General features: G+C 46.6%; 1 protein-coding gene and 1 pseudogene across 1 annotated transcript in view; one reads left to right on the forward strand and one right to left on the reverse strand.

Annotated features, from left to right (window-relative positions):
* The window catches only part of RABL6 (RAB, member RAS oncogene family like 6), a 53,655-nt gene that overhangs the window by 17,381 nt on the left and 12,641 nt on the right, over positions 1 to 23,633 (reverse strand). Inside the window, exons 2-7 of the mRNA XM_077149001.1 lie at positions 10,156 to 10,290; positions 9,643 to 9,690; positions 6,282 to 6,334; positions 5,807 to 5,898; positions 1,238 to 1,378; positions 294 to 399 (exon numbers count right to left, since the gene is read on the reverse strand). Coding sequence (XP_077005116.1) covers positions 294 to 399; positions 1,238 to 1,378; positions 5,807 to 5,898; positions 6,282 to 6,334; positions 9,643 to 9,690; positions 10,156 to 10,290 — 575 coding nt within the window. The remainder of the gene's footprint in view (positions 1 to 293; positions 400 to 1,237; positions 1,379 to 5,806; positions 5,899 to 6,281; positions 6,335 to 9,642; positions 9,691 to 10,155; positions 10,291 to 23,633) is intronic.
* On the forward strand, positions 18,495 to 22,317 carry LOC143673916 (microfibrillar-associated protein 1-like; annotated as a pseudogene).

Here is a 23,633-nt window from a genome sequence, read left to right on the forward strand (position 1 = left end):
TGAAGAGAAGTGAGGGTGGTGCTGAGGACCCCGGGAAGCATGGGGAGCAGCCAATCAAACCTATTTCCTCCAGCCACTGTCAGCATCGATGGGCCCAGCCACCCAGGGCCTCAGCGCTCACCTGGCCCCACTGCAAGCTCCAGCTTGACACCTTAAATGTGGTCAGGCTGCAGGGAGCCACAGTGCTCTCACCAGGCCCAGAAGGGTCTCAGTCCCTGGACGAGCTGTCCTTACACCAAAAGAACCCCTGGAGAAATGAGTGCAGTGCCCCACTCCATCTAGCAGAGGCTTACCTGGAGCTGCAAAAATGGAATATTGAAGAATTTATGAAGGTACTTTAGGCCAAAGCTGTTCTTCATGGAAGACTCAGCATAGCGAAAATACGAGGAACCTGGAGGTCTGTTTTTTAAAAAAGGACAAAGACACAGAAGAGAGATGGAAGGTGGGGAGTAGGCAGCTGGGTGAAGCCACGGAGTTGAGTAAGGCGTCCCACTGCTCAGTGACATGGGTGGGCCTGGCTGCCAGCCAACAGTGAGCCACTCAGCAGACCACTCGGTTGCCACCGCCCAGGGCCCTGGCCTGCTGGACCCCTCCTGGGGATCCTTGGCCTCATCTCCAAAGGCCCCTATGTGATGGTGCCTTAGGCAGCATCCATCCGAGGCCTTTAGGCCCGACCTCTGGCCAAGTGCCATCGGCCCTTTTTCTGGCTTTTGCCTAGGCACCTGGGCTGGTGGCTAGACCCATCACGTCCCTTGCACCCTAGTTTCCCATTTCTCCACCTCTATGTACCCCACACTAGGAAATCCCATGTCCCCTTTAAACTGAAGCACCTCCCTCCCCAAGGCAAGAAACCTGGGACCTGCCTCTGCGAGGGGCATGGAAAACTACTGCCAGCCCCACCTCCTGGTCCCCCCCTGGAACAGCTTCTGCAGAGCAGGCTGTGTCTATGTCTGTACCCCTCCCTGGCAGCAGCCACACACACTAGGATCTCGGGGTGAGAGCAGCAGGATCACTGTGATAGCTCACGCCCAGCCCTTCCTCAACTCTTCTGGGCATACTCCAGGCTTCAATAACCCCTGGGGGGAGGTATGGGTGCTACCACCACCAATGGCTCAGTAGGTGGTGGGACGGCCCAGGGCACATGGCTTATGGGCAGTGGTACCAACTTTTCTCCCAAACCACCCGAGCTTCTGTCACCACAGGTGTCCATGCTGGGCCAGGCAGTGTGAGCACCCACCTGTCCAGGCGCTCGATGCAGTCACGCACATCCTCGGGCAGGATGACCCGATGCTCCCCCATGTCACGGTAATTGCCCAGCACGCACACAGGGACGTGGGTCGGCACTTTGGGGAGCTCCCGGAGGATGTAATTGAAGGTCCTGTGGTGACACAAGCACGGAGACCTCGCTGCAGGGACAGTTGGCAGGAACTGCCCCTACCTCCCCTGGGGCCCTGCCATGACCAGCCCTCTGTGCTGACAAGTAACTCCCTTTGGTGGGTAAGCGCCCCTCATTTCGGGCTGAGGTGACCATGCTTACCAAAGGCAGGCATGAGGTGGCCACGCAGCTTCAAAACGGAAAGGGAAGTGAGCACCTGGGGGCCCCTCCCAGGAGGCCTTGCTTGACTTCCCAGGCCAGGGTCTCTCCCCGCTTCTCCAGTGTATGTCCCCACAAAGCTGATGGACAGACTCCTGGGCTGCATCTATCTCACGGTGACTGTAAACAAGGCCATGGTGTGTGCTGGTGTAGGCACATCTGCTCATGCCCTGCTTTTGGCTCTAGGGAGCCAATGCCCACAGTGGGGTGGCTAGTCACTCGGCAATTCCAACTTTCCAAGGAACCACCCAGCTGGTTCACACAGTGGCTGCACTGCTTTATGTTCCTGGCAGCAGTGCACCAGGGTTCCTGTTTCTCCACATTTTCACCAACATGCTACTCTCCACTTCTTAAATAGCAGCCATTCGACTAGATTTAAAGCATCATCTCATTGTGGTTTTGACTTACAATTCAGTCATGGCAAATGATGCTGAGCAACTGTTCATATGCTTTTTCACCATTTGTACATTTCCTCTGGAGAAACATCTATTCAAATCCTTTGCCCATTTTTAAACTGATCAACTTTTTGATGAGTTGTAGGAATTGTTATGTATTCTGGAAATTAAACCATTATCAGCCACGTGGTTTCCAAATACTTAATCCCATTCTGTAGGTAGGCGGTCTTTTCACTTCCTTGATAGTGTCCTTTCATGCGAAAATGTCCTTAATTTTGAAGTCCAGCTGTTTTCATTTGTTGCTTTTGATTTTGTTGTCATATTTAAGATCCCATTACGATTTATTCCCACAGATCTTATTCTTATAGATATTACTATAAATGGAGTTGTTCTTTTGAATTTCTTTTTTTTTTGGGGGGGGGGGGGTACACGGTCCAGGAATTAAACCCGGGTCTCCTGCTTGGAAGGTGAGCATTCTACCACTGAACCATCCGTGCACCCCTTGATTTTCTTTTGAGATTGTTCATTACTGGTGTGTGGAAACCTAACTGACCTCTGTGTATATATCACATATTCTGCTAATTTCCTGAATTTGTTTATCAGTTCTGATATACAGGGTCATGTCATCTGTGAATAGGGATGATTTGATGTGTTCCTTTCCAATTTGGATGCCTTTTCTTTCTTTCTCTTGCCTGATTGCTCTGGCTAGAACTACCTGTACAATGTTGAATTAGTGGTGCCAGCAGACATCCTCATCTTATTCCCCATCTTAGAGGGAAAGTGTTCAGTCTTTCACTATTAAGATGTAAACTGTGGGGTTTCCATATATGCCCTTTATTGTGCTGAGGATGTTTCCTTCTACTCCTAGTTTTCTGAGTGTTTTTATCATGAAAGGATGTTGGGTTTCGTCAAATGCTTTTTCTGCATTAACCCTTGCATTCCTTAACTATACCACTGGATTTGGTTTACCAATACTTAGGGAGGGATGAGTTAAGAAGACTTCCCTCCTCTAGTTCTTAGAAAAGTTTGAGGATTCTTTTGAAATAGCTGGTAGAAGTCAGTATTGAAGTCATTAATCCTGAATTTTTCCTTTTTGGGAGGTTTTTGATTACTGATTCAATCTCTTTATTCCCTGTAGATCTGTCTTAACTTTGGGTGTAGTTTGTATTCCTCTAAGTGTGAGGTTAGAGGAATGCAAACTGATAACTTTGACCCACTGGTTAAGAGTGTATTAATTTCCACAAATGCCCATTTTCCTTCTGCCACTGATTTCTAGCTTCATTCCACTGTGGTCAGAGAAGACACTGTGATTTCTATCTTTTTATACTTATTTTAATTGGACTTGTGGCCTAACTTATGGGCTAGCCTGGAGAACAATCCATGTGCATTTAAGAAGAATGTGTATTTGCTGTTGTTGAGTGTTGTATATATATCTTTTGGGTATAAAAGGGTTTACAGCATTCTCAGTCTGTTATTTCATTATCGATCTTAAGTATAGATATTCTACCCATTATAGAAGGTGGTGCACTGAAATTTCTAACTATTATTGTAGAATTATTTATTTCTTCCTTGAATTATAGCAATTTTCACTTTGTAAGTGGTGGTGATTGGTTGTTAGGTACACATATATGTATAATCGCTTATCTTCCTCCTGGATTAAACCTTTTATCAATATATACATTCTTATTCTTTGTCTATTATACAACTTGGTTTTATCTCTTTTTTCCATATAATAAATCACTTAACTGTGAACAAGGGTGAGGCTATCTTATCTTTAGTCCTTTTGGGGCAGGCTGACGCCTCTCCAGAGCCCGCATCACATCTGCTGCTGGGAGCGCGGGTTTCCCGTGACTCAGCAGGTTCACCCACTCAGGTTGCGGGATTTGCGCCAACCCGCATCAACCCCATCTCAAAATGTTGTCAGCGATGTGTCTCAATCCTCCTAATCACGCATGACTGGCCCTAGACTGAGCATTTGCCACCCCTGGCACACGTGTTGGAGGTCCCAGAGGCACCAAGCTATGACTCCATCTGGCCAAGCCTGGATTCCCCACCTGTCCTTCGGCCTCGACCTTCCTCTGAATGCTGCCTGCCATTCGACACTCCCACTGATCACTGCTGTCTTGCAGGCCTCACACGGAGGGCCCTTGCTGCTTCTACCCTGTACCCACCGCACCTCTGTGCTGGTCTTGTGACTGTCCTGTTCCTTCTGATTTGCTCCACACACCACTGTGGGATCAATTTTACAAACACTCCCGGGGCCTCACTCTACACACCATTCAGAGGCTCTGAAGTGGTCCCTGCTGGCCTTCACGTGGTGTCCCTGTCACTCTCCCTCTAGCCGCTACACTCCAGCCGAACTGCCCATTGCTCACCTGGTAAAAGCTGCAGAATGTCTAAGTGACGGTCCTGGCCCCACCAGAGCCAGGTGGTGCTCATGGCATCTAGACTAGATCTGATATAGGAAAAGCTCCTACAGTCTACCAGGTTAAACAGATCACTGGAGGGCAACTGTAGCAAATGTTTTCCTTCCCTGTTTTGGGCCTGAGGAGTGGGAATCATGGCCTTATTTAGACAGATGTGCCTCACTGTGTACTGTTTGCTTTGTAAACGGTCCACTGCTGTTGTTCACTTTTCACCACAGTCCCAGATGCCCAGAGACCTATGGCTTGAGAGCCACCTGCCAGTCCCAGGTCCCATGGGAGGTGGCTCCAGGGACATCAGGTGTGCTGTAGGGCATGTGCCCTGGGGCTGGAGGGTATGGACATACTAGCCCTGACTGCCACTGAGGAGCTGCAGTTCCAGGGGCCACCAGACATGAACCCTGGAGCATGTGACCAAGTCAAGGGTCAGCTGCACTAACACAGAAACACGGAGGAACATCAAACTGGAGTGTGGACAGGTGCCTGCTGTGTAGATAATAAGATCACGACTTTGTAAAAAGTATGAGTATGTGCAATACTCAGAAAAAAACCTAGATGAATTTCACAAAGATGTTATCAGTGGCAGTTTATGAATTACTTTTTCTCCCCTCTGCGTTTTCCAACCTTTTTACAATGAACGTGGATTGCAATAATAATCTAAAAGGGAGGGTGACTCTATCACACGTTATTTTAAAACAAAGCTGCCGTCAGTTTCTATGTTGCGTGAGGGAAAAGAGAGGCCGTCGTGAGCCTGAGACGTTTTCCTCAGGAGGCCTTGCTGGCAAGGGAGGCCTTGGGCAGGCGTCTGGGGCCTTGGTTCTTGGGGTGCTCCCAGTCACAGCCTGGACTGTTTGTGCAGACAGTGCACTTCTGGTTTCCTTCTGGAGTCTGGACTACTGGTCTGTGCCAGGCAGAGCTGCCCATGGGAAAAGCCACCAATGGAAACCTTGGGGTGGGTGTCACGAACTTCCCTGGGAGCAAGCGTCTCCTGCACGTTGTCACAACAGGCTGTTGGAATTCAGCACATCCCACGTGACTCCACTGGGAAAGGACTTGCTAAGCCTAGGGGCGAATGACCCAAGTGGCCAGTGATTCTGCCAAATTTTTCAGAGGTGTCTCCAAGGAGGACTGTGGTGCTAAGTGAGGCATGCACCTAGCTGAGATGCTCTTCTTACCCAGCCCCGGGCTGGGTCCAGGGCTCAGGCTGTCCTATCTGCCAAGCTCCTGCATGCCCAAGGCCTACAGCTGGCCCCACTATTACCTATGGCCATTATACAGTGTGGGGCCAGGTGAGCAGACAGTAACTCTGCTGAAGGAAGTAGATAGCACTGCTCCTCAGCTCTTGGGCTCCTTGCTCCCCAACCCTATCCCCTCAGCTCCCCTACAAGCCTCACCACTGCTTGGTGATGTCAAACATCATGACTACCCCATTGCAGTTCTTATACACGTCCAGGAACTCGGCATCCAGGGCCATCTCGGACTCTGCCTAGGAAGAGGAAGACAAAGAAAAATGACTGGTCTCCAGGCAGGAATCTGTAGACCTTGAACCCCCCACCACAATGGAAAGGACTGGCATAATCAGAAACAGTAACAGAGACTTTTTCATCTTGGAAAAAAGTATGCTGAGCAGACCACATTGTGAGATAAGCTGAAGATGATTCAGTGCAGGGGTCAGAAGCCTCCCTTGAATGGCCTGAGGGGTAATGGTTTAGGCTCTTCATTATACCCCAAAGCCTCAGCAGAGGGGAGCAGAGGCCCCTGAGCACAAGAGTCTCTGGGTATGGTGTCTGCGGGGTCTGTAGGGGCTGGGCACTGGTGTACCCTGCCCTGGGACCTGAGCCCAGGCATTCAGGGAGCTGGGCAGCTTACCTCCTGAGGATCGTTCTCCATTTTCAAGCCATCACCACGCTTTTTACATTTTCCTTATTGAGAGACAAAGAGAAGTCATGGGGTAGAGTTGCTGGGTCACTGCCTAAAGGAGACATACCTCCCACCTCGAGACTAGGCCCAGGGCTGCCCAAGTGGTAGATGTGGAGGAAACAACCATGCCCCGAATGAGGAAGGCACAGAGCAGGCACCCCATGGCAGGTGGATGCCATGCTTGGAGGGCTTGCACGGCTGGAGGAAACGGGCCTTCACGCAGACTGCCGCTGGCTGAGTGGCCCCAGGCAGCCACTTCCTCTGGACCCCTGAGCCTGCGCCTATGGAATGGGGCCTCCCTCATCTTGTGCACTGTGGTGGGGTTAGGGGACTGATGGAGCATCCGCTTGATGCAGGTTAGAAAGGGCTGGCCTGGAGGGTCGGAGGGCTCTGCCACACAGCTAAGGGGCTGCTTTCCCTGAGAAACATGCCTCTTGCTGGTGCTGCCTTCTCCTGCATCTGCATCCAGGGAGGAAGACAGTATGGCCAGTGAGAAGGTGAAAGGCCCTGTGGCCAGGGCAAGGCTGGGGGAAAGGCAGAGTGGGAGCGTTAGAGCCCTTGCTACTCTAAACAAGCAGACAAACCTGGGGAAGGAAGGTGGCAGGGGAAAACCGACCAGGCACCCTGCAGGGACGGGGACGTGCCGCACCAGAGAAAGGACACAGGAGCAGGGCCACAGCCACCAGCCGACCTCAGAGTGTAAGTTGTCGAGGTCACCAAAACCTCCGCAGACCTTGGGCTGACAGCCCTGTCCTCCCTGGGGAGTGGTCACGCATCCAGGACCAGGAAGGACAGCAGAGCTCAGGCCATCACTAATCACTAACGGGCTGCTACAACGCCTTCCCTTCCCTTCATTTCTGAAACGCTTTAACAGAGGGGAAGGGTTAGTCATTGCCTGCAAGTTCCACTGTTCTCAGAAGGGAGGAACGGGGGCAAAACACACACACGCTCTCTCATGTGTCCTTACCCATGCACATTCACATGCAGTTATACAAGCAATACATGTACGCACCCTCACACATGTACTCACATATATCCACACGTGCAGTCACACCCACACATGTGCACATCACACACGCACACACTCACACAAAACCCGGGATGAGTGGTGTGAGGGAGTGGCCTCCTCTCAGGCTGGTTGCACCCACAGCCACCCAGGGTCAGGGTCCCTCTGAGACCCTGTTATGGGTGGGAAACTGACCAGCTACACCAGTTTCCTTCTCGAGCGAAGGTATCACTAATCTCACAAGCATGTATACAATAAACACCCAGAAGTCCACTCCTATGAAAGCGCCACCTCCAGGAGGTGGGGAAGAGCCCCTGAGTCCCTTGAGGGACTGGACTTAGTGACACCCACCCCTGCCTCAAAGACAGTGCAGAGCTGGGGGGTGTCCTAGACCCTGAGGCAACATGACAAGAAGGGCGCCCACCTTATGCTCTTCCCCAGAGTCCTGGTCTAACCATGGGAAAATTTCATGCAACCACACTGGGGGACAGTCTATAGTGGTCAGTATCCCAGCTGTCACAGCCACAAAACTGAAGGAAGTCTGGGGTAGCCTTTCTGAACAGCTGCAGGGACACGTGGGGGCTCTCATGAGTGACACACTGTCAGGATCCAGACAGTTCCATGTGGGCTGGGCTCAGGCCAAGCCTGACAGACAGGAGGCCCTTCCTGCTGTTTCCTCTCTACAGCCTGCTCCCACTCTGCCGACCCCCAGGCCAGCAGGAGGACCCACAGTGAAAAGTGCCCAACTGACTCCAAGTTCTCTCCCCTGGGACTGCCCTGCTAGACACAGGGGGTCAGTTCCCAGTGAGGTGACTTTAGGGGGGGCACTCACGGGTGGGGTGAGTGTGCACACTGGGCCTCAGGCCCTACCCCCTGCTGGCAAATGGGCACTGTGCAGGGCCAGCCTGAACAGGTAGTGGAAGGCGGAGGGCCCCTGGGGCTCCCCAGGAAGAGGGAGGGCCTCTGCACCATGGGTGGTCATGGCAGCAGAGAGCACAAACGCCAACCAGGGGAGACCCTGTCTTAAAAGTTGGAGCATGGCCAGATTACAGCTCTGCATGGAAGTGAACTTCATGTTCCCCTCAGCAGGTTAGGGTGTCGTCTCCAGAGGAAAGCCCTTTCCCACCCCTGAAGCTCAGACCTAAGAAGCAAGAGCCCAGGCAAGGGGGAGATATCAATCCCTGGCTAAGGAAATCGCTGCGATGCTTAAAGTTGGCTCCAGCTGCAAATAAAGACTAAAGAGTTAGGCCAGATAGTGGGCACTTCCCTCCAAAGTGGCCTGGGACGCAGTCCCTATCCCGGCTGCTCCCTCCCCGGGGCAGTGGAGCCCTGAGGGGGGCAGCTCCAGGAGGAGGAAGCATGAGGGAGCAGAGACTGTGCACCAAGGTGCTAGGCTAACTTGCAGATGCTGCAAAGAGACATGCAAAGGGTAGAAGCTGCAGGGAAGGTGTAAGTAAGCACAGCAGGCCACCCTGAGTCCTACTGAAGGGCTAAAGCACCACTGGCAGCTCTCTTTGGGAAAGGAGAGGGGGTCAGAGCCCAACAGGCCCTTTGCCTGCTGACCACCCCACTCCCCACCAGAAGCTCATGAACTAGACACCATCAGCTCATCTCAAATGGGGAATGTGGCAGGCCCGTGGGTGACCAGCGGTCACCCAGTGTGTCAGAGACGAATCTGAGTGTGAAGAGGAGATAAAACATGATGAGGTGGTACCCACTGCCTCTGCCACATTCACCTGTCACCACTGGGCGTCTCAGCTGTTGCCCTGCTCTGCAGCTGGCTTGAGGGCTGCACTGTGGGCTGTCCTGGTGTGTGCACTGAGGGCCTTGACAACCGAGACTGCCTAAGAGAGCAGAGAACCTACCCAGCAGCATGGCACTGCAAAAGCTGACAGGCAACTCATGGAGCATGCACGAGTGCACAGAGCAGTTGGCAGTACCATGCCAGGGGTACTGCAGGGACCCTGGGAAATGCCCCATATGACCTTGGGGTTCAGCATGCACCCCACCTCCACCTGCCTGTTCACCCTCACTTCCAATCATTCAACAAGCACTGAGCAGGAAGGAAGATGCTTGGGCAAATGTGCTGCTGTAACTGCTGTGCCACATTCCTCAGAGACAGGAAAGGGAGCCTGGGCCCAGGACCGGCCCAGCCAACAGGCAAGCCCAGGCCTCTCACACCCAGCTCTGGTTTGTGCAGATGGTGGTGAGAAGGCCTCCCTGGCTCACACGTACCCTGAGATTAAGGGAAGACTGGGAGACGGCCCAGAGGGGACAGGCAGATGAGGGGGACACACAACCTACCTTTGTCAACTACGTCCCAGACTTCAACTTTGACAATATCATCAGTGGCTAAAAAGGGAAATATGAAGATTAATGTCCAGCATAAACTCTGGGTTCCACAAAGAGGCATGTAGGGCCATGGGGGCCTGCCACTGCTGTGAAGCCTGGAAGCCCAGGGCCCTCACCAAGGCCACGGTGTCTGCACCCACTGGGGTCTCACTCCCTAGGATGCTGTGCTTAATGTGTGGATGGGGAAGCCCTCTCCTTTAGGCCCGTCCACCCCACACGTGGCAGCCCCTTCTTACACACACAAGGAGCTCCCTTTCTGGTCTGCTCTTGGGCAGCAGCTGATGGCCGCTGGGCTCGAGTCTCCAAATAGAGTGACAATTTCATGAATTCAAATCCAAGACAGCAAGGGATGTAGAAAATGAGTACCCCCAGGTAAGCCCTCCAAACTGCCTGGGGTTCCCACCCGAACACTGCGTCTGTGCACTGGACGCCCCATGAAGACGCGCCTCTGGCCAGGTTCCTTACTCTTGTAGTTCCAGTGGATGCTGGTGACCTGGATCTCCTGGGTGGGAATGTACTCCTCCATGAACTTCTTCCCCTGCAGCCGGTGCCACAGGGCGCTCTTCCCCGTGTTCCTGTCCCCGCGGATCACGATCTTCACTGGCGGGGCACAAAGAGGAGACAGACACATCAGGCCAGGCAGGCCCAGCAGAGTCCTCACCGCAGACAATGATTTTCACAGGTGCAGTCTGTTCTGCTACTGTTTTGGGGACACGAATCATGTTGTAGGCAAGTGGTGGACAGGAAAGAGGTGACGTTGTGGTGTGGCTGGCTCACATGCTTTCCCACAACCACCCAGGGCGAGCTTTCTCAGCAGCGGAGGGGATGCTGAGCATCTGTTGTATGCTGAAGACAAGAGCTCAAGAGCCCAGTAGAGCAACCTGGGAGGGGCAGAGAGGGGCAGGTTTGGTGGTCCAAGACTCTTTCCTCCCTTCCTCTGTTCAGCAGACAAGAGCACTAAGAAGGCATGTCCACTGGTAGTGGTGGAAGCACCCCATGGCCACACTCCCTTGGAAGACAGTGGTCTCCCTTCAAGCCTGTGAGGTGGCCATGAACCCTGCCTGCCTGCCGAGCACTGCGGGATCTGGCTGGGACTCCCCTTTTCAGGTCCCTGGGTGCTGGGTGCTTTGTTCTTAACCTACATCCCCACAAGCCATTATTTTTAGGACATGATTGCATAGAACACAAGGTCTTTCAAGACCACGTGCATAGGGCTCAAGGAGGCCTGTATCTTATCTCACTCATTACTTAAGCACTCACAGAGCTTCCTGCCACGGGCCCTGGGGATCATGGCTATAGCATGAGCAAGTCCAGGAAGAAGTAGGCAACAAGTGTTTGGGCTTCAGAGGGGTGGGCAGGGGTCCCCCTGGATGCAGAGAAGTATTTGTGTTCCAGGAATGGATGAGTGGGGCCCAGTCCTGGAAGCCGCCAAGTATGGGGAACAAAGAGATGGGTACAGCATGATAGGGGGAGGGCAACACGCAGGGGCCAGATCTGGCAGCACCTCGCAGGAGCCTGGACTCTTTCCGCCTCTAATGAGAAGGTATCAGAGGGATCAGGCAGAGAATGCCATGACCCGATTCGAGTTTTTAAAAGATCACACAAGAGACCAGTGTAGAGACCCTATTGCAGTGCTCTAGGACAGATGGTGAGAACAGGGTAGAGAGGAACAAGGGTTTGAGATCTATCTTGGAGGAAGGATGGACAGCCACTGGAGAGACTGGACATGAGGGGAAGAACAAGGTATCCACATGACTCTTGGGTTTTGGGCTCCAGATGCTGCGTGGAAGGTGGTGGCACCTCCTGACAGGGACTTACAGGAGGAAAGAGTGTGGGTGATGTCAAGGCTGAAGACAGACATCGGAGGCCTGCAGCGGAGCTCCGTGGGGCAGGGCCGAGCCACCGGCAGGCCTTGGGACACATGAAGAGAGGGGCCCCAGGGGCTGACACACAGATTTTGGTAGGGGCAGCCAGCAGAGGTACCCCAGAAGCCAGTCAGGAAGGCAGAGGAAAACCAGGGACACAAGGGCCAGGAAGCCAAAACAACAGAAGCTAGAAAGTTCTTCTCCCTACTCATTTATCTTTTTTCCCAGCTCATTTCACTGAGACCAAATTCCAACCCTCCACCTGGCTCCAGGCACTAAATGCAAAGGACCAGGGCCCCCTCTCGACCTGTAGTGGGAGGCCCCCGTCCACCTTCTCACAGGCATGTCTCCTCCATGACACTTTCTGTTCAATTAATTTCTTCCTCCATTTCCAATTCCCCCAGTGATGTGAAGGTGGTTCTCAAACTGGAGGTCTCAAGCCTGATGTAGGGGCTCACCCACTCTGCCCTCTCTTGGTGCTGTCAAACAGAGCATGGTGGGACATGCACTGAGGTTCAAGGAAGAGGAGGCAACTACTCTGGGGTGTGTCCAAGCTGATGCACAGGAAATCTCGAAGAGGGGCCTTCGTCTCTCCTCCTCCTTCAGGGGGACTTGAGGTAGAAAAGAGGCCATTTTCCAGAGGGCAGGCCCCTAAAGTGAGGTACTGGCCACAGAGAGGGCAGATAAGCCCAGTAAGTCGCCCCACACTGTCCACACAGGGGGCCTGGGAAGAGGGAAAGGTGCAGCAGTCCTCTGGCTTTGTGACAAAGCAAGCTCTAACATCCCTCCTCTCAAGCCCAGGAGGCAGCGTGCCTCACCCGGGACACACCCAGTTCTGCCATCCACCTTTCTGTGACCCGCTGAAGGGATGACGAGTGAACTAGCCATCCTTCCAGGGATCACAGCAAGCTGAGCACGTACAAACGTGGGCACTGACTGGCCTCCTCACCTATTAGGAGCCGCATGGACCTTCAGTGAGCAGGGCAGAGCCTCTGAGCCAGTGTGGGACAGGGCCTGTCTCCGCTTACAGAGCCAGGGCCACCGCCCAGGCCCTCCTGCCTCCACCACCAAGGAGTCCACTTCTGGACAGTCAATGGGTTCTTGAGTGTCTCCCATATGATTCTTTTTATTTTCCATGGTTTCAAAGTAATTTTTACTTTTTTTTTTCCTATGTACTATGTAATTATTTTAAAAAGAATTTTAACAATATGAAAGAGTAGAAAGGCCGTAATTAATAGTACAATTATAAAAATATGCTTTCATCAATTGTCACAAATGTACCACGTCAATGAAAGGTGTTAATAAAAGGATGGTGTATGGGAATCCTCTGTCTGTAAACCCAAAACTTCTCTAATAAAAAATAAATAAGAAAGACCATAATAGGACACAGTGATATCCTGATGAATCTGCTTCTGAACTCTATTTTTTTTAATCACTTGACTTTGTGAAAATGACATATGCTCCTTGTAAAGAATTAAACAAGGCAGAGAAGTGCAAAGATTACTTACTGTAAAAAAACTTTCAAATACCATAGTCAAACCAGTTGTCATTAAATATCACCAACATTCGAGGCTTACCACTTCAGATGGCTTCTGGTGCACAACTCCAGCTGGGCAGAAATGTTTTCACAGTGGGATCGTACTACTGATGCTATTTTTCAATAAAAGAGCCATTTTACTTGATAATATAAATAAACATTTCTTTAGAAAGAAGGTTAGAAGGACCACTGAGGTGGGATCACCACTTTTCAGACTGCGCCATATGATGCGTGGTCGGCCTGCCTCGGAGCCTTAACTGGAAAGGAGCGATACTGCCTGTGCTCTCCTGCGGCTTGCTGCTTGCCTTATCCCCGACAGGGTCTGCTGAGGTGTCGCTGCGGCTCCATCTGTGGCCTCTACCGCATGCGTGAAGCTCCATTTGTTTGGCCACTGATGGACACCGGGATTGTTTCCACGTTTTTTCACTTGCTATGAATTTTTCCTGTGCTGGTTTAAACACGTGTGAGCTTCTCTAACATGGTGCCTAGGATAGAGCTCCTCAGCTGTAAGCTCTGTGAGCCTTATACCTACCTACCTAGATATCATGGAATGGTTGCAAATGTTGCCAGGTGTTATTCCCACCAGCTAAGTGTGTGAGACTCCCCAACTGCTGCCCGTTTTCTATGTGGACAATCATATCATTGGCAAATGACAGCTATATTTCTTCCCTTCCAATCCTTACTCTTTTATTTTTTCTTGTTCTAATCCTTCAATAAAATATGTGACTATAAATGGCAATAGCAAGTATCTCCACTTGTTCCTGATCCTCAGAGCTCTTAAAAGGATACTTTCACCAATAAGTTAAAGGTCTGCCGTAGGGATTTCGGAGAAGTCTTTTAGACTTTTACCACATTAAGGAAGTCCGGTCTACCCTTGATTAGTTAGAAGTTTTCTGCTGTTCTTTTCACAAATGGCTATTAAATGATCATACATCTCCTCCCCCAACCTCTTCAACTAAATTATATTGATAGACTTTGTAATGTTAAAACAACCTTGTATTCCTTGGAGAAGGCAAACTGGTAACCCTGCTGGATTCGATGTACACGAATTTTATTATTTTGCCTCTGACTTCATTGGTGAGCCTGGCCTGTGACTTTCCTTTCCAGCACTCTCCCCCAATCTGGCTTGCTTTAGTTTCCAGGTGATGCATGAGTCAGAAAACGAAGCAGGGAGTATACCTTCTGGGTTTTTCAATTTCTCTCAAGCATTTGTTAAGATTGAATTTTGGGGTTCCTTAAATGTTTGGTAAAATTCGTCAAAGAAATCATCTGGTATTTTTTAAATGAGATTTTTACTTACTGATTCAATCTATTCAGTGGCTATAGGACTTCAGGTGTCCCTGTTACCAGCTTTGGCAAGTTTTATTTTTCTAAGAACTCATCTATTATATCTAACTTTTCTAAACTTATTTGCATGAAATTGTTTGAAATGTCCAAGTCTTATCTTTTTATTTCTGTAGCAACTATACTTATGTCCATTTAAAATTTTTAATATTAGCCTTTTCAGAGAATTATCTCTTGGTTTCATTAATCTTCTTTATTGTTAATTTGTATTCTACTTTACGAGCTTCTACTTTTGTCTTTAGAATCTTTCTATTTTCTTTGGGTTTATCCTGTTATTTTTTTTTATTTGTAATTTTCTTTTTTTTAAATATTTTTATCATGAACAACAAAAAAACATACAGACATTCTTTGACATGGTTACAATTAATGGCTCACAATATCATCACATAGTTGTGTATTCATAACCATGATCATTTTTTTGAACGTTTGCAACTCCAGCAAAAGAAAGAAAAAAGAAAGATTCATACAGGCTGTACCCCTTACCCCTCCCTCTCACTGACCACTAATATTTCATTCTACTCAGTTTATTTTAACCTTTGTTCCTCCTATTATTTACTTCTTTTCCATATTTTTAAAATCATCAATCCATACCATAGATAAAAGGAGCATCAGACACAAGGTTTTCACAATCATATAGTCATACTGCAAAAGCTATATCATTATACAATCATCTTCAAGAAACATGGCTACTGGAACACAACTCTACAGTTTCAGGTACTTCCCTCTAGCCACTCTAATAAACCATAAACTAAAAAGGAGATATCTATATAATGCGTAAGGATAACCTTTCGACTCTGTTTGAAATTTCTTAGCCCCTGACATTTTATTTTGTCTCATTCCTCTCTTCCTGTAAGTAGTCTGTTTTACTGAGAAATCTACGCATAGTCTAATTGGGCTTCCCTTGTATGTGATGGATTGCTTTTCTCTTGCTGCTTTCAAGATTCTCTCTTTCTCTTTGACCTCTGACATTCTGATTAGTAAATGTCTTGGAGTATGTCTATTTGGATCTATTCTCTTTGGGGTACACTGCACTTCTTGGATCTGTAATTTTAAGTCTTTCCTAAGAGTTGGGAAATTTTCAGTGATATTTTCCTCCATTAGGTTTTCTCCTCCTTTTCTCTTCTCTTCTCCTTCTGGGACACCCACAACACGTATATTCGTGCGCTTCATATTGTCTTTCAATTCCCTGAATCTCTGCTCATATTTTTCCACTGTTTTCCCTACATTTTCTTTTTCTTGTCGGATTTCAGATGTTCCATCCTCCAGTTCACTAATCCTATCTTCTGCCTCTCGAAACCTACCATTGTAGGTTTCCAATGTTTCTTTCATCTCTTCTAGTGTGCCTTTCATTCCCATAAGTTCTGTGATTTGTTTTTTCAGACTTTCGATTTCTTGTTTTTGTTCATTCCTTGCCTTCTTTATATCCTCCCTCAATTCATTGATTTGATTTTTGATGACGTTTTCCATGTGTGTTCATATATTCTGAATTAATTGTTTCAGCTCCTGTATCTCATTTGAATTGTTGGTTTGTTCCTTTGACTGGGCCATATCTTCAATTTTCCTAGTGTGATTTGTTATTTTTTGCTGGCGTCTAGGCATTTAATTATCTTAATTAGTTTATTCTGGAGATTGCTTTCACTTCTTTTACCTAGGGTTATCCAGCAAGAAAACCCTATTTGTTCTTTGACATTCAGTCCAGATTTTTCTGGACCTCTAGCTTAGGTTTTGTTTTACCCTGCTTGTATGGTGCCTTTTTCCCCTCACCCTTAGGAGGGTCTACTTAGGTATTATAGACCCCAGCCAGATTTTCCCAGACCAAACTGGCCTCCTATAAGGAGGAAAGAGTCACCTGCGTCGGTTTTCCCCAAGGGTGAGACCCAATGGTTTGAAAGACTTTCCTGTGAAGTCTCTGGGCTCTGTTTTTCTTATCCTGCCCAGTATGTGGTGCTTGTCTGCCTGCAGGTCCCACCAGCATAAGATGATGTGGTACCTTTAACTTTGGCTGGGGGCGTGGTGGAGACAGAGGAGAAGTTGTAGGCTGGTTTTAATGGCTTCAGATTACCAAGCCCTGGGGTCTGAATTCCTTGAGGGAGGGATTCCACCTGAGTTGGGCTTCACCCCTCCCCTGGGGAAGGAACAGGCTCCAGACAAGCCCTCAAATGAGCTTGTTTCTGCCTATGCCTGGGGCAGTTGCAGCCTGAGAAGCCCTGCTGCTGTATCCAAAGGCAGTCAAGCCTTCGTAGAAACACGGCCACAAAAACCTCTGTTTCCTTTCTTTTTTCTTTCTTTTTCTGTCAGCCCTGCCCCCTTGGTGCCGGGGCAAAAATGAGCCACCTCTGCTTTGACCAGATTCACCTGAGCTGGGGGCCTATTTTTAGTAGTCAGAATTTGTTAATTAATTCCACAATTGGCGTTTGGTTGGGCTCATCCCCTGCTGCTAGTAAAGTTCCTTTCCATTCCCCTCTGGGAAGCAGCCTGTGGGGGAGGGGTGCCAGCCACCACTGCTTGGGGAACTCGAGTTCTGGGGGGCCTCACAGCTGGTCCAGCTGGTCCAGACAGGGGTACGCTGTGTGTCCAGTCACTGATATAGCCCCAGAAGCTGTTCTGTACTGTTTCCGGTTATTTAGTAGTTGTTCTGGAGGATGAACTAAAATGCACACATAGCTAAGCCACCATCTTGATTATCCTATTGTTATTTTTAAAAAATATTTTTTATTACCTTTTCCTCTTTGTGTAAGCATTCACTAGCTATAAATTTCCTTCTAATATTGTTTTGGCAATATCCCACAAATTTTAACATGTGGTACTTTAGGTTTTCAAATCTAAATATTTTCTCATTTCCATTTTTTCTTCTTTGTTTTAAAGGTGTTTACTATAATAACCAAATGTAAGATATTAAAAATTTGATTGTCTCTTTGTTGTTGTTGTTTAGAGAAAGTAAAAGGATACCAACTTCTTGAAATGTATTGAAATGTACTTTATGGTCAGTTTTGTTAATTTTCTAAATGAGGTTGAAAAGAATGTACATTTTTAAATTGACACAAACTTTTCTCTACATAAATTAAATCAAGTTTCAAAATTGTGCTAATCAGATTTTCTTCTACAATATCTTGGCTGCTTGATCTTCAATTACGCAACAGATGGGTTGAAAGTTTTCACAATGGTAGCAATGTCAATTTCTTCTTAGAGACCTGTTATTTTTCCTACACATATATCAAACTATATTATTAAGTGCAATAAGTTTAGAATTATCTTCCAAGTGAATAACTAAATCTGCTTTATTTGTTAGCATTTTCCTGATATACATTAATTAAGCATTTCATTTTTAACCTTTTTTGTCACCTTTGTTTTAAGTATGTTGTTTGTAAATTGTCTGATAATCTTTGTCTTTATGAAGCATTTGGTCCATTTACATTTACTGATTGTCAATATATTTGAATGCATTTTAGCCTTCTTACTTTGTGTTTATCTCTTATTTTTTGCCTACCTGCCCTCCCCTTTATTTTCTTTTGAACTAATTTTCCCCTAGTCTGTTTTTTTCCCTCCTATTATTAATACTTACGTTCTTCTGGTAGTGTATAACAGTCATGCCTAATGTCTTCTTCCTAAATAATATAAACTATACAGAAAGTTTTAAGTTTTATCAGCATTTTAGTTCTAACCTGCTTTCTTTTTTTAAATGACAAATCTTCACACATATATATTCCATACATGGTGTCCAATCAGTGGCTCACAATATCATCAGGTAGTTGTATATTCATCACCATGATCATTTTTAGAACATTTGCATCACTCCAGAAAAAGAAAAAAGAAAAAACCTCATCCATCCCATTCCCTTTACCCCTCCCTCTCATTGACCACTAGTATTTCCATCTATTCAATTTATTTTACCTTTTATCCCCCATTATTTATTTTTATTCATATTTTTTTACTCATCTGCCTGTATTCTAGACAAAAGGAACATCAGACACAAGGTTTTCACCATCACACAGTTACATGGTAAAAGCTATACAGTTATATGATTTTAGGTTTCGCGAATCACCGCTGCTGCCATCAACATGTGGGTCCCAAGCGCACTCATGAAACAACCGCCCATTCATTCTACAGCTGGAGCTGTTCCAGTTTGCAACGAGAAAGGGAGATTTCCATGGAAAAAGTGAAGGTGAAACATTACATATTAGAAAAGCGGCCAGACTATGCCCCTATGGAGTCCTCAGATGAGGAGGATGAAGAATTTCAGTTCACTAAGAAAGCCAGAGAACAAGAAGCAGAGCCTGAGTAACAGGAGGAAGATTCATCTAGCAACCCCCATCTGCAACGTGTGCTGAACCGTATTAGTGAAGATGTGGAAGAGAGATTGGCTCAACGTAGGAAAATCATGGAACCTGAAATAGTAGGAGAAAGTGACTCAGAGGTAGAAGGAGATGCTTGGCACATGCAGAGAAAAGACAGCTGTGAGGAAGAAGAGGAAGAACTTGACGATGAGGAAATAGAGTGGCGCCGTGGCACGACGCGTCAGCGAGCACAAGAGAGAGAAAATGAAGAGATGAAGTCATGGAGGTGGAGGACGAGGGGCGTTCTGGGGAGGAGTCAGAATCAGAGTCTGAGTATGAAGAGTATACAGAGAGTGAGGATGAGATGGAACCTCACCTAAAGCCAGTCTTCATTTGAAAGAAGGACCGAGTGACAGTTCAAGAACATGAGGATGAAGCATTAAAACAGGAGCTGGGGCAGGAGGCAAAACACATGGAAGAGAGTTGCAAGTTCACACTTAAGATTGTAGAAGAGGAGACCAAGAAAGGGCTAGAAGAGAACAAGTGGTCCACTTAATACTGATGATGAAAATGATGAGGAGGAATAAGAGGTATGGAAAGTTCGGGAGCTAAAGAGAATCAAGAGGGACAGAGAAGATCAAGAAGCGCTTGAGAAGGAAAAAGCAGAAATTGAACACATGAGAAAACTGACTGAGAACTAAAGGCGAGCTGAGCTTCAAGCAAATGGCAAAGTCATTACCAATATTACCAACATTGCCTGTTAAGGGCAAATATAAATTCTTATAGAAGTATTATCTTCATGGTGAAGATGAATAAATATGAGAGCTTTTAGTGCACCAACGCTGGAGGATCATTTCAACAAAACCATTCTTCCTAAAGGCATGCAGGTCAAGGACTTCAGACGCTCTGCCCGTACCAAATACCTTGTGGATCAAGACACCACTTCCTCTGACTCAGCATGGGGTCAAGAGAGTGCCCAGAGGAGGACTTCCGGAGAAGATGGTGGCTTAGTAAGACGAGCGGGTCTTAGTTCCTCCTCCAGAATAGCAACTAAAGAAACAGAAACAATACGAAACAGCTCCCGGAGCCATGACAGAGACCAAAAAGACAGTGTACCCCATTCTGGAACAGCTGAACAGGCAGGGAGAATCCGCTGCAGTGAGATATCCGAGGGGTGCGTGCTTCCCCGGGCCGGGGCGGCTGGCGACCGGGGTCCCTTCCACGCACGTGGCTCCCCGGTCCGACTGGGAACGTTGGATAGCGGGGCCCTCCCACCACGCTTGGCGTCTCAGGCCAGCTGGGCAATTTGGACCGGCACTCCCCCAAGCCGCGGTGCCCGGCAACCCCCCCTCCACGCGCAGTTTCCCGGGCCGACTGCAAGATTCGGATTGGCAAGTTAAAGGAGCCACAGCATCTTTTACTGGTGGGACCCGCAGACAGACGAGCACCACGAGCGCCACCTACTGGGCAGGAAAAGAAAAACAGAGCCCAGAGATTTCACAGAAAAACCTTTCAACCAGCCGGGTCCCACACCCAGGGAAATCTGATCAAATGCCCAGACACCAGCAGAAAATAACGGATCACGCTCAGAAAATTGAACATATGGCCCAGTCAAAGGAACAAACCAATAGTTCAAATGAGATACAGGAGCTGAGACAACTAATGCTGAATATATGAACAGAAATGGAAAACCTCTTCAAAAACCAAATCAATAAACTGAGGGAGGACATGAAGAAGACATGGGCTGAACAAAAAGAAGAAATAGAAAATCTGAAAAAACAAATCACAGAACTTATGGGAGTGAAGGACAAAGTAGAAAAGATGGAAAAAACAATGGATACCTACAATGGTAGATTTAAAGAGACAGAAGCTACAATTAGTGAACTGGAGGATGGAACATCTGAATTCCAAAAAGAAACAGAAACTATAGGGAAAAGAATGGAAAAACTTGAGCAGGGGATCAGGGAACTGAATAACAATATGGAGCGCACAAATATACGTGTTGTGGGTGTCCCAGAAGCAGAAGAGAAGGGAAAAGGAGGAGAAAAACTAATGGAAGAAATTATCACTGAAAATTTCCCAACTCTTATGAAAGACCTAAATTTACAGATCCAAGAACTGCAGCGCACCCCAAAGAGAATAGACCCAAATAGGTGTTCTCCAAGACACTTACTAGTTAGAATGTCAGAGGTCAAAGAGAAAGAGAGGATCTTGAAAGCAGCAAGAGAAAAACAATCTGTCACATACAAGGGAAACCCAATAAGACTATGTGTAGATTTCTCAGCAGAAACCATGGAAGCTAGAAGACAGTGGGATGATATATTTAAATTACTAAAAGAGAAAAACTGCCAACCAAGACTTCTATATCCAGCAAAATTGTCCTTCAAAAATGAGGGAGAAATTAAAACATTCTCAGACAAAAAGTCACTGAGAGAATTTGTGACCAAGAGACCAGCTCTGCAAGAAATACTAAAGGGAGCACTAGAGTCAGATACGAAAAGACAGAAGAGAGAGGTATGGAGTAAAGTGTAGAAAGAAGGAAAATCAGATATGATATATATAATACAAAAGGCAAAATGGTAGAGGAAAATATTATCCAAACAGTAATAACACTAAAAGTTAATGGACTGAATTCCCCAATCAAAAGACATAGACTGGCAGAATGGATTATGACCCAGCAATACCACTGCTAGGTATCTACTCAAAGGACTTAAGGGCAAAGACACAGACGGACATTTGCACACCAGTGTTTATAGCAGCATTATCTACAATTGCAAAGAGATGGAAACAGCCAAAATGTCCATCAACAGATGAGTGGCTAAACAAACTGTGGTGTATACCTACGATGGAATATTATGCAGCTTTAAGACAGACTAAACTTATGAAGCATGTAATAACATGGATGGACCTAGAGAACATTATGCTGAGTGAGTCTAGCCAAACACTAAAGGACAAATACTGTATGGTCCCACTGATGTGAACCGACATTCGAGAATCAACTTGGGATATATCATTGGTAACAGAGACCAGCAGGAGTTAGAAACAGGGTAAGATAATGGGTAATTGGAGCTGAAGGGATACAGACTGTGCAACAGGACTAGATACAAAAACTCAAAAATGGACAGCACAATAATACCTAATTGTAATGTAACTATGTTAAAACACTGAATGAAGCTGCACCTGAACTATAGTTTTTTTGTTTGTTTGTATCTTTTGTTTTTGTTTTTTTCTTTTTCCTTTTATATATATATTTTTTATTATTATTATTATTTTAATTTTCTTCTCTATATTAACATTCTATATCTTTTTCTGCTGTTTTGCTAGTTCTTTTCCTAAATCGATGCAAATGTACTAAGAATTGATGATCATACACATCTATGTGATGATACTAAGAATTACTGAGTGCATATGTAGAATGGAATGATTTCTAAATGTTGTGTTAATTTCTTTTCTTTTTTTAATTAATAAAAAAAAAAAAAAGAGAGTGCCCAGAACACAAAGTTCTTTAAACAAAAGGCAGCTGGGGTTCAAGATATATTTGAAAGGCCATCTGCTAAGAAGCAGAAAACTACCTAAGGTTCACTACTTATTCTTGCAACTGTGGAACACAAGGGGAAGTCTCGGCACCTGGTCCTTGAGTTATGGGACCATAATTTACATAGTTCGCATATCCAGGCTATTGGACCTATGCCATACTTGGAACATTGGACAAGCCAGGCTTTGTAAAAGTTGCTTTGTGAGTGTGCTGGTTTGAAATGATGTATGTACCCTAGAAAAGCCACATTTTAATCAAAATCCCATTTTTTAAAGGCAGCCGCTTCTTCTAATCCCTATTCAGCATTGTTACGTTTGAAACTGTAATCAGATCATCTCCCTGGAGATGTAACTTAAATCACTAGTGGTTGTTAAACTGGATTAGGTGGACGCATGTCTCCACCCATTTGAGTGGATCTTGATTAGTTTCTGGAGTCCTACAAAAGAGGAAACATTTTGGAGAATGAAGGAGATTCAGAGAGAGCAGAGAATGGAGAGAGTCCACCAGCCAGCACTTTGGAGATGAAGAGGGAAAATGCCTCCTGAGGAGCTTCATAAAACAGGAAGCTAGGAGAGAAAGCTAGCAGATGATACTTTGTTCACCATATGCCCTTTCAGCTGAGAGAGAAGCCCTGACTATGTTCGCCCTGTGCCTTCTCACTTGAGAGAGAAACCCTGAACTTCATTGGCCTTCTTAAACCAAGGTATCTTTCCCTGGATGCCTTAGATTGGACATTTCTATAGATTTGTTTTAATTGGAACATTTTCTCGGCCTTAGAACTGTAAACTAGCAACTTACTAAATTTCCCTTTTTAAAAGCCATTCCATTTCTGGTATATTGCACTTCAGCAGCTAGCAAATGACAACAGTGAGGTTTAAACTCAATGTTGAGAAACCCACAGAAAAGTACCAACCAGGTAGGAGTAGAGGCTGAAATGTCAAATGCTTCATCAGTGCTATAGCTTCCCATACTTACTTGGGACTGTTCAATTTCTTTTTTCAGCCCCTTAGCTTGGATCAAAACATGTCCAGAAACAAACAAACAAAAAAGCTATACAGTTATATAATTGTCTTCAAAATCAAGGCTTCTGGAATATGGCTCAGCAGTTTCAGGTACTTCCCTCCAGCCACTCCAGTACACCATAAACTAAAAACGGATATCTATATAATGCAAAAAGAATAACCTCCAGGATAGCCTCGACTCTGAAATCTCTCAGCAACTGAAACTATTTTTTTTTAAAATTTTATTAAACATAACAAACTCAAACATTCTTACCATATGATTATTCCATTCTACATATATAATCAGTAATTCACAATATCATCACATAGTTGTAAATCCATCATCATGATCATTTCTTAGAACATTTGTATCAATTCAGAAAAAGA

Source organism: Tamandua tetradactyla, chromosome 2, assembly GCF_023851605.1.
Source record: "Tamandua tetradactyla isolate mTamTet1 chromosome 2, mTamTet1.pri, whole genome shotgun sequence".
NCBI lineage: Eukaryota > Metazoa > Chordata > Mammalia > Pilosa > Myrmecophagidae > Tamandua > Tamandua tetradactyla.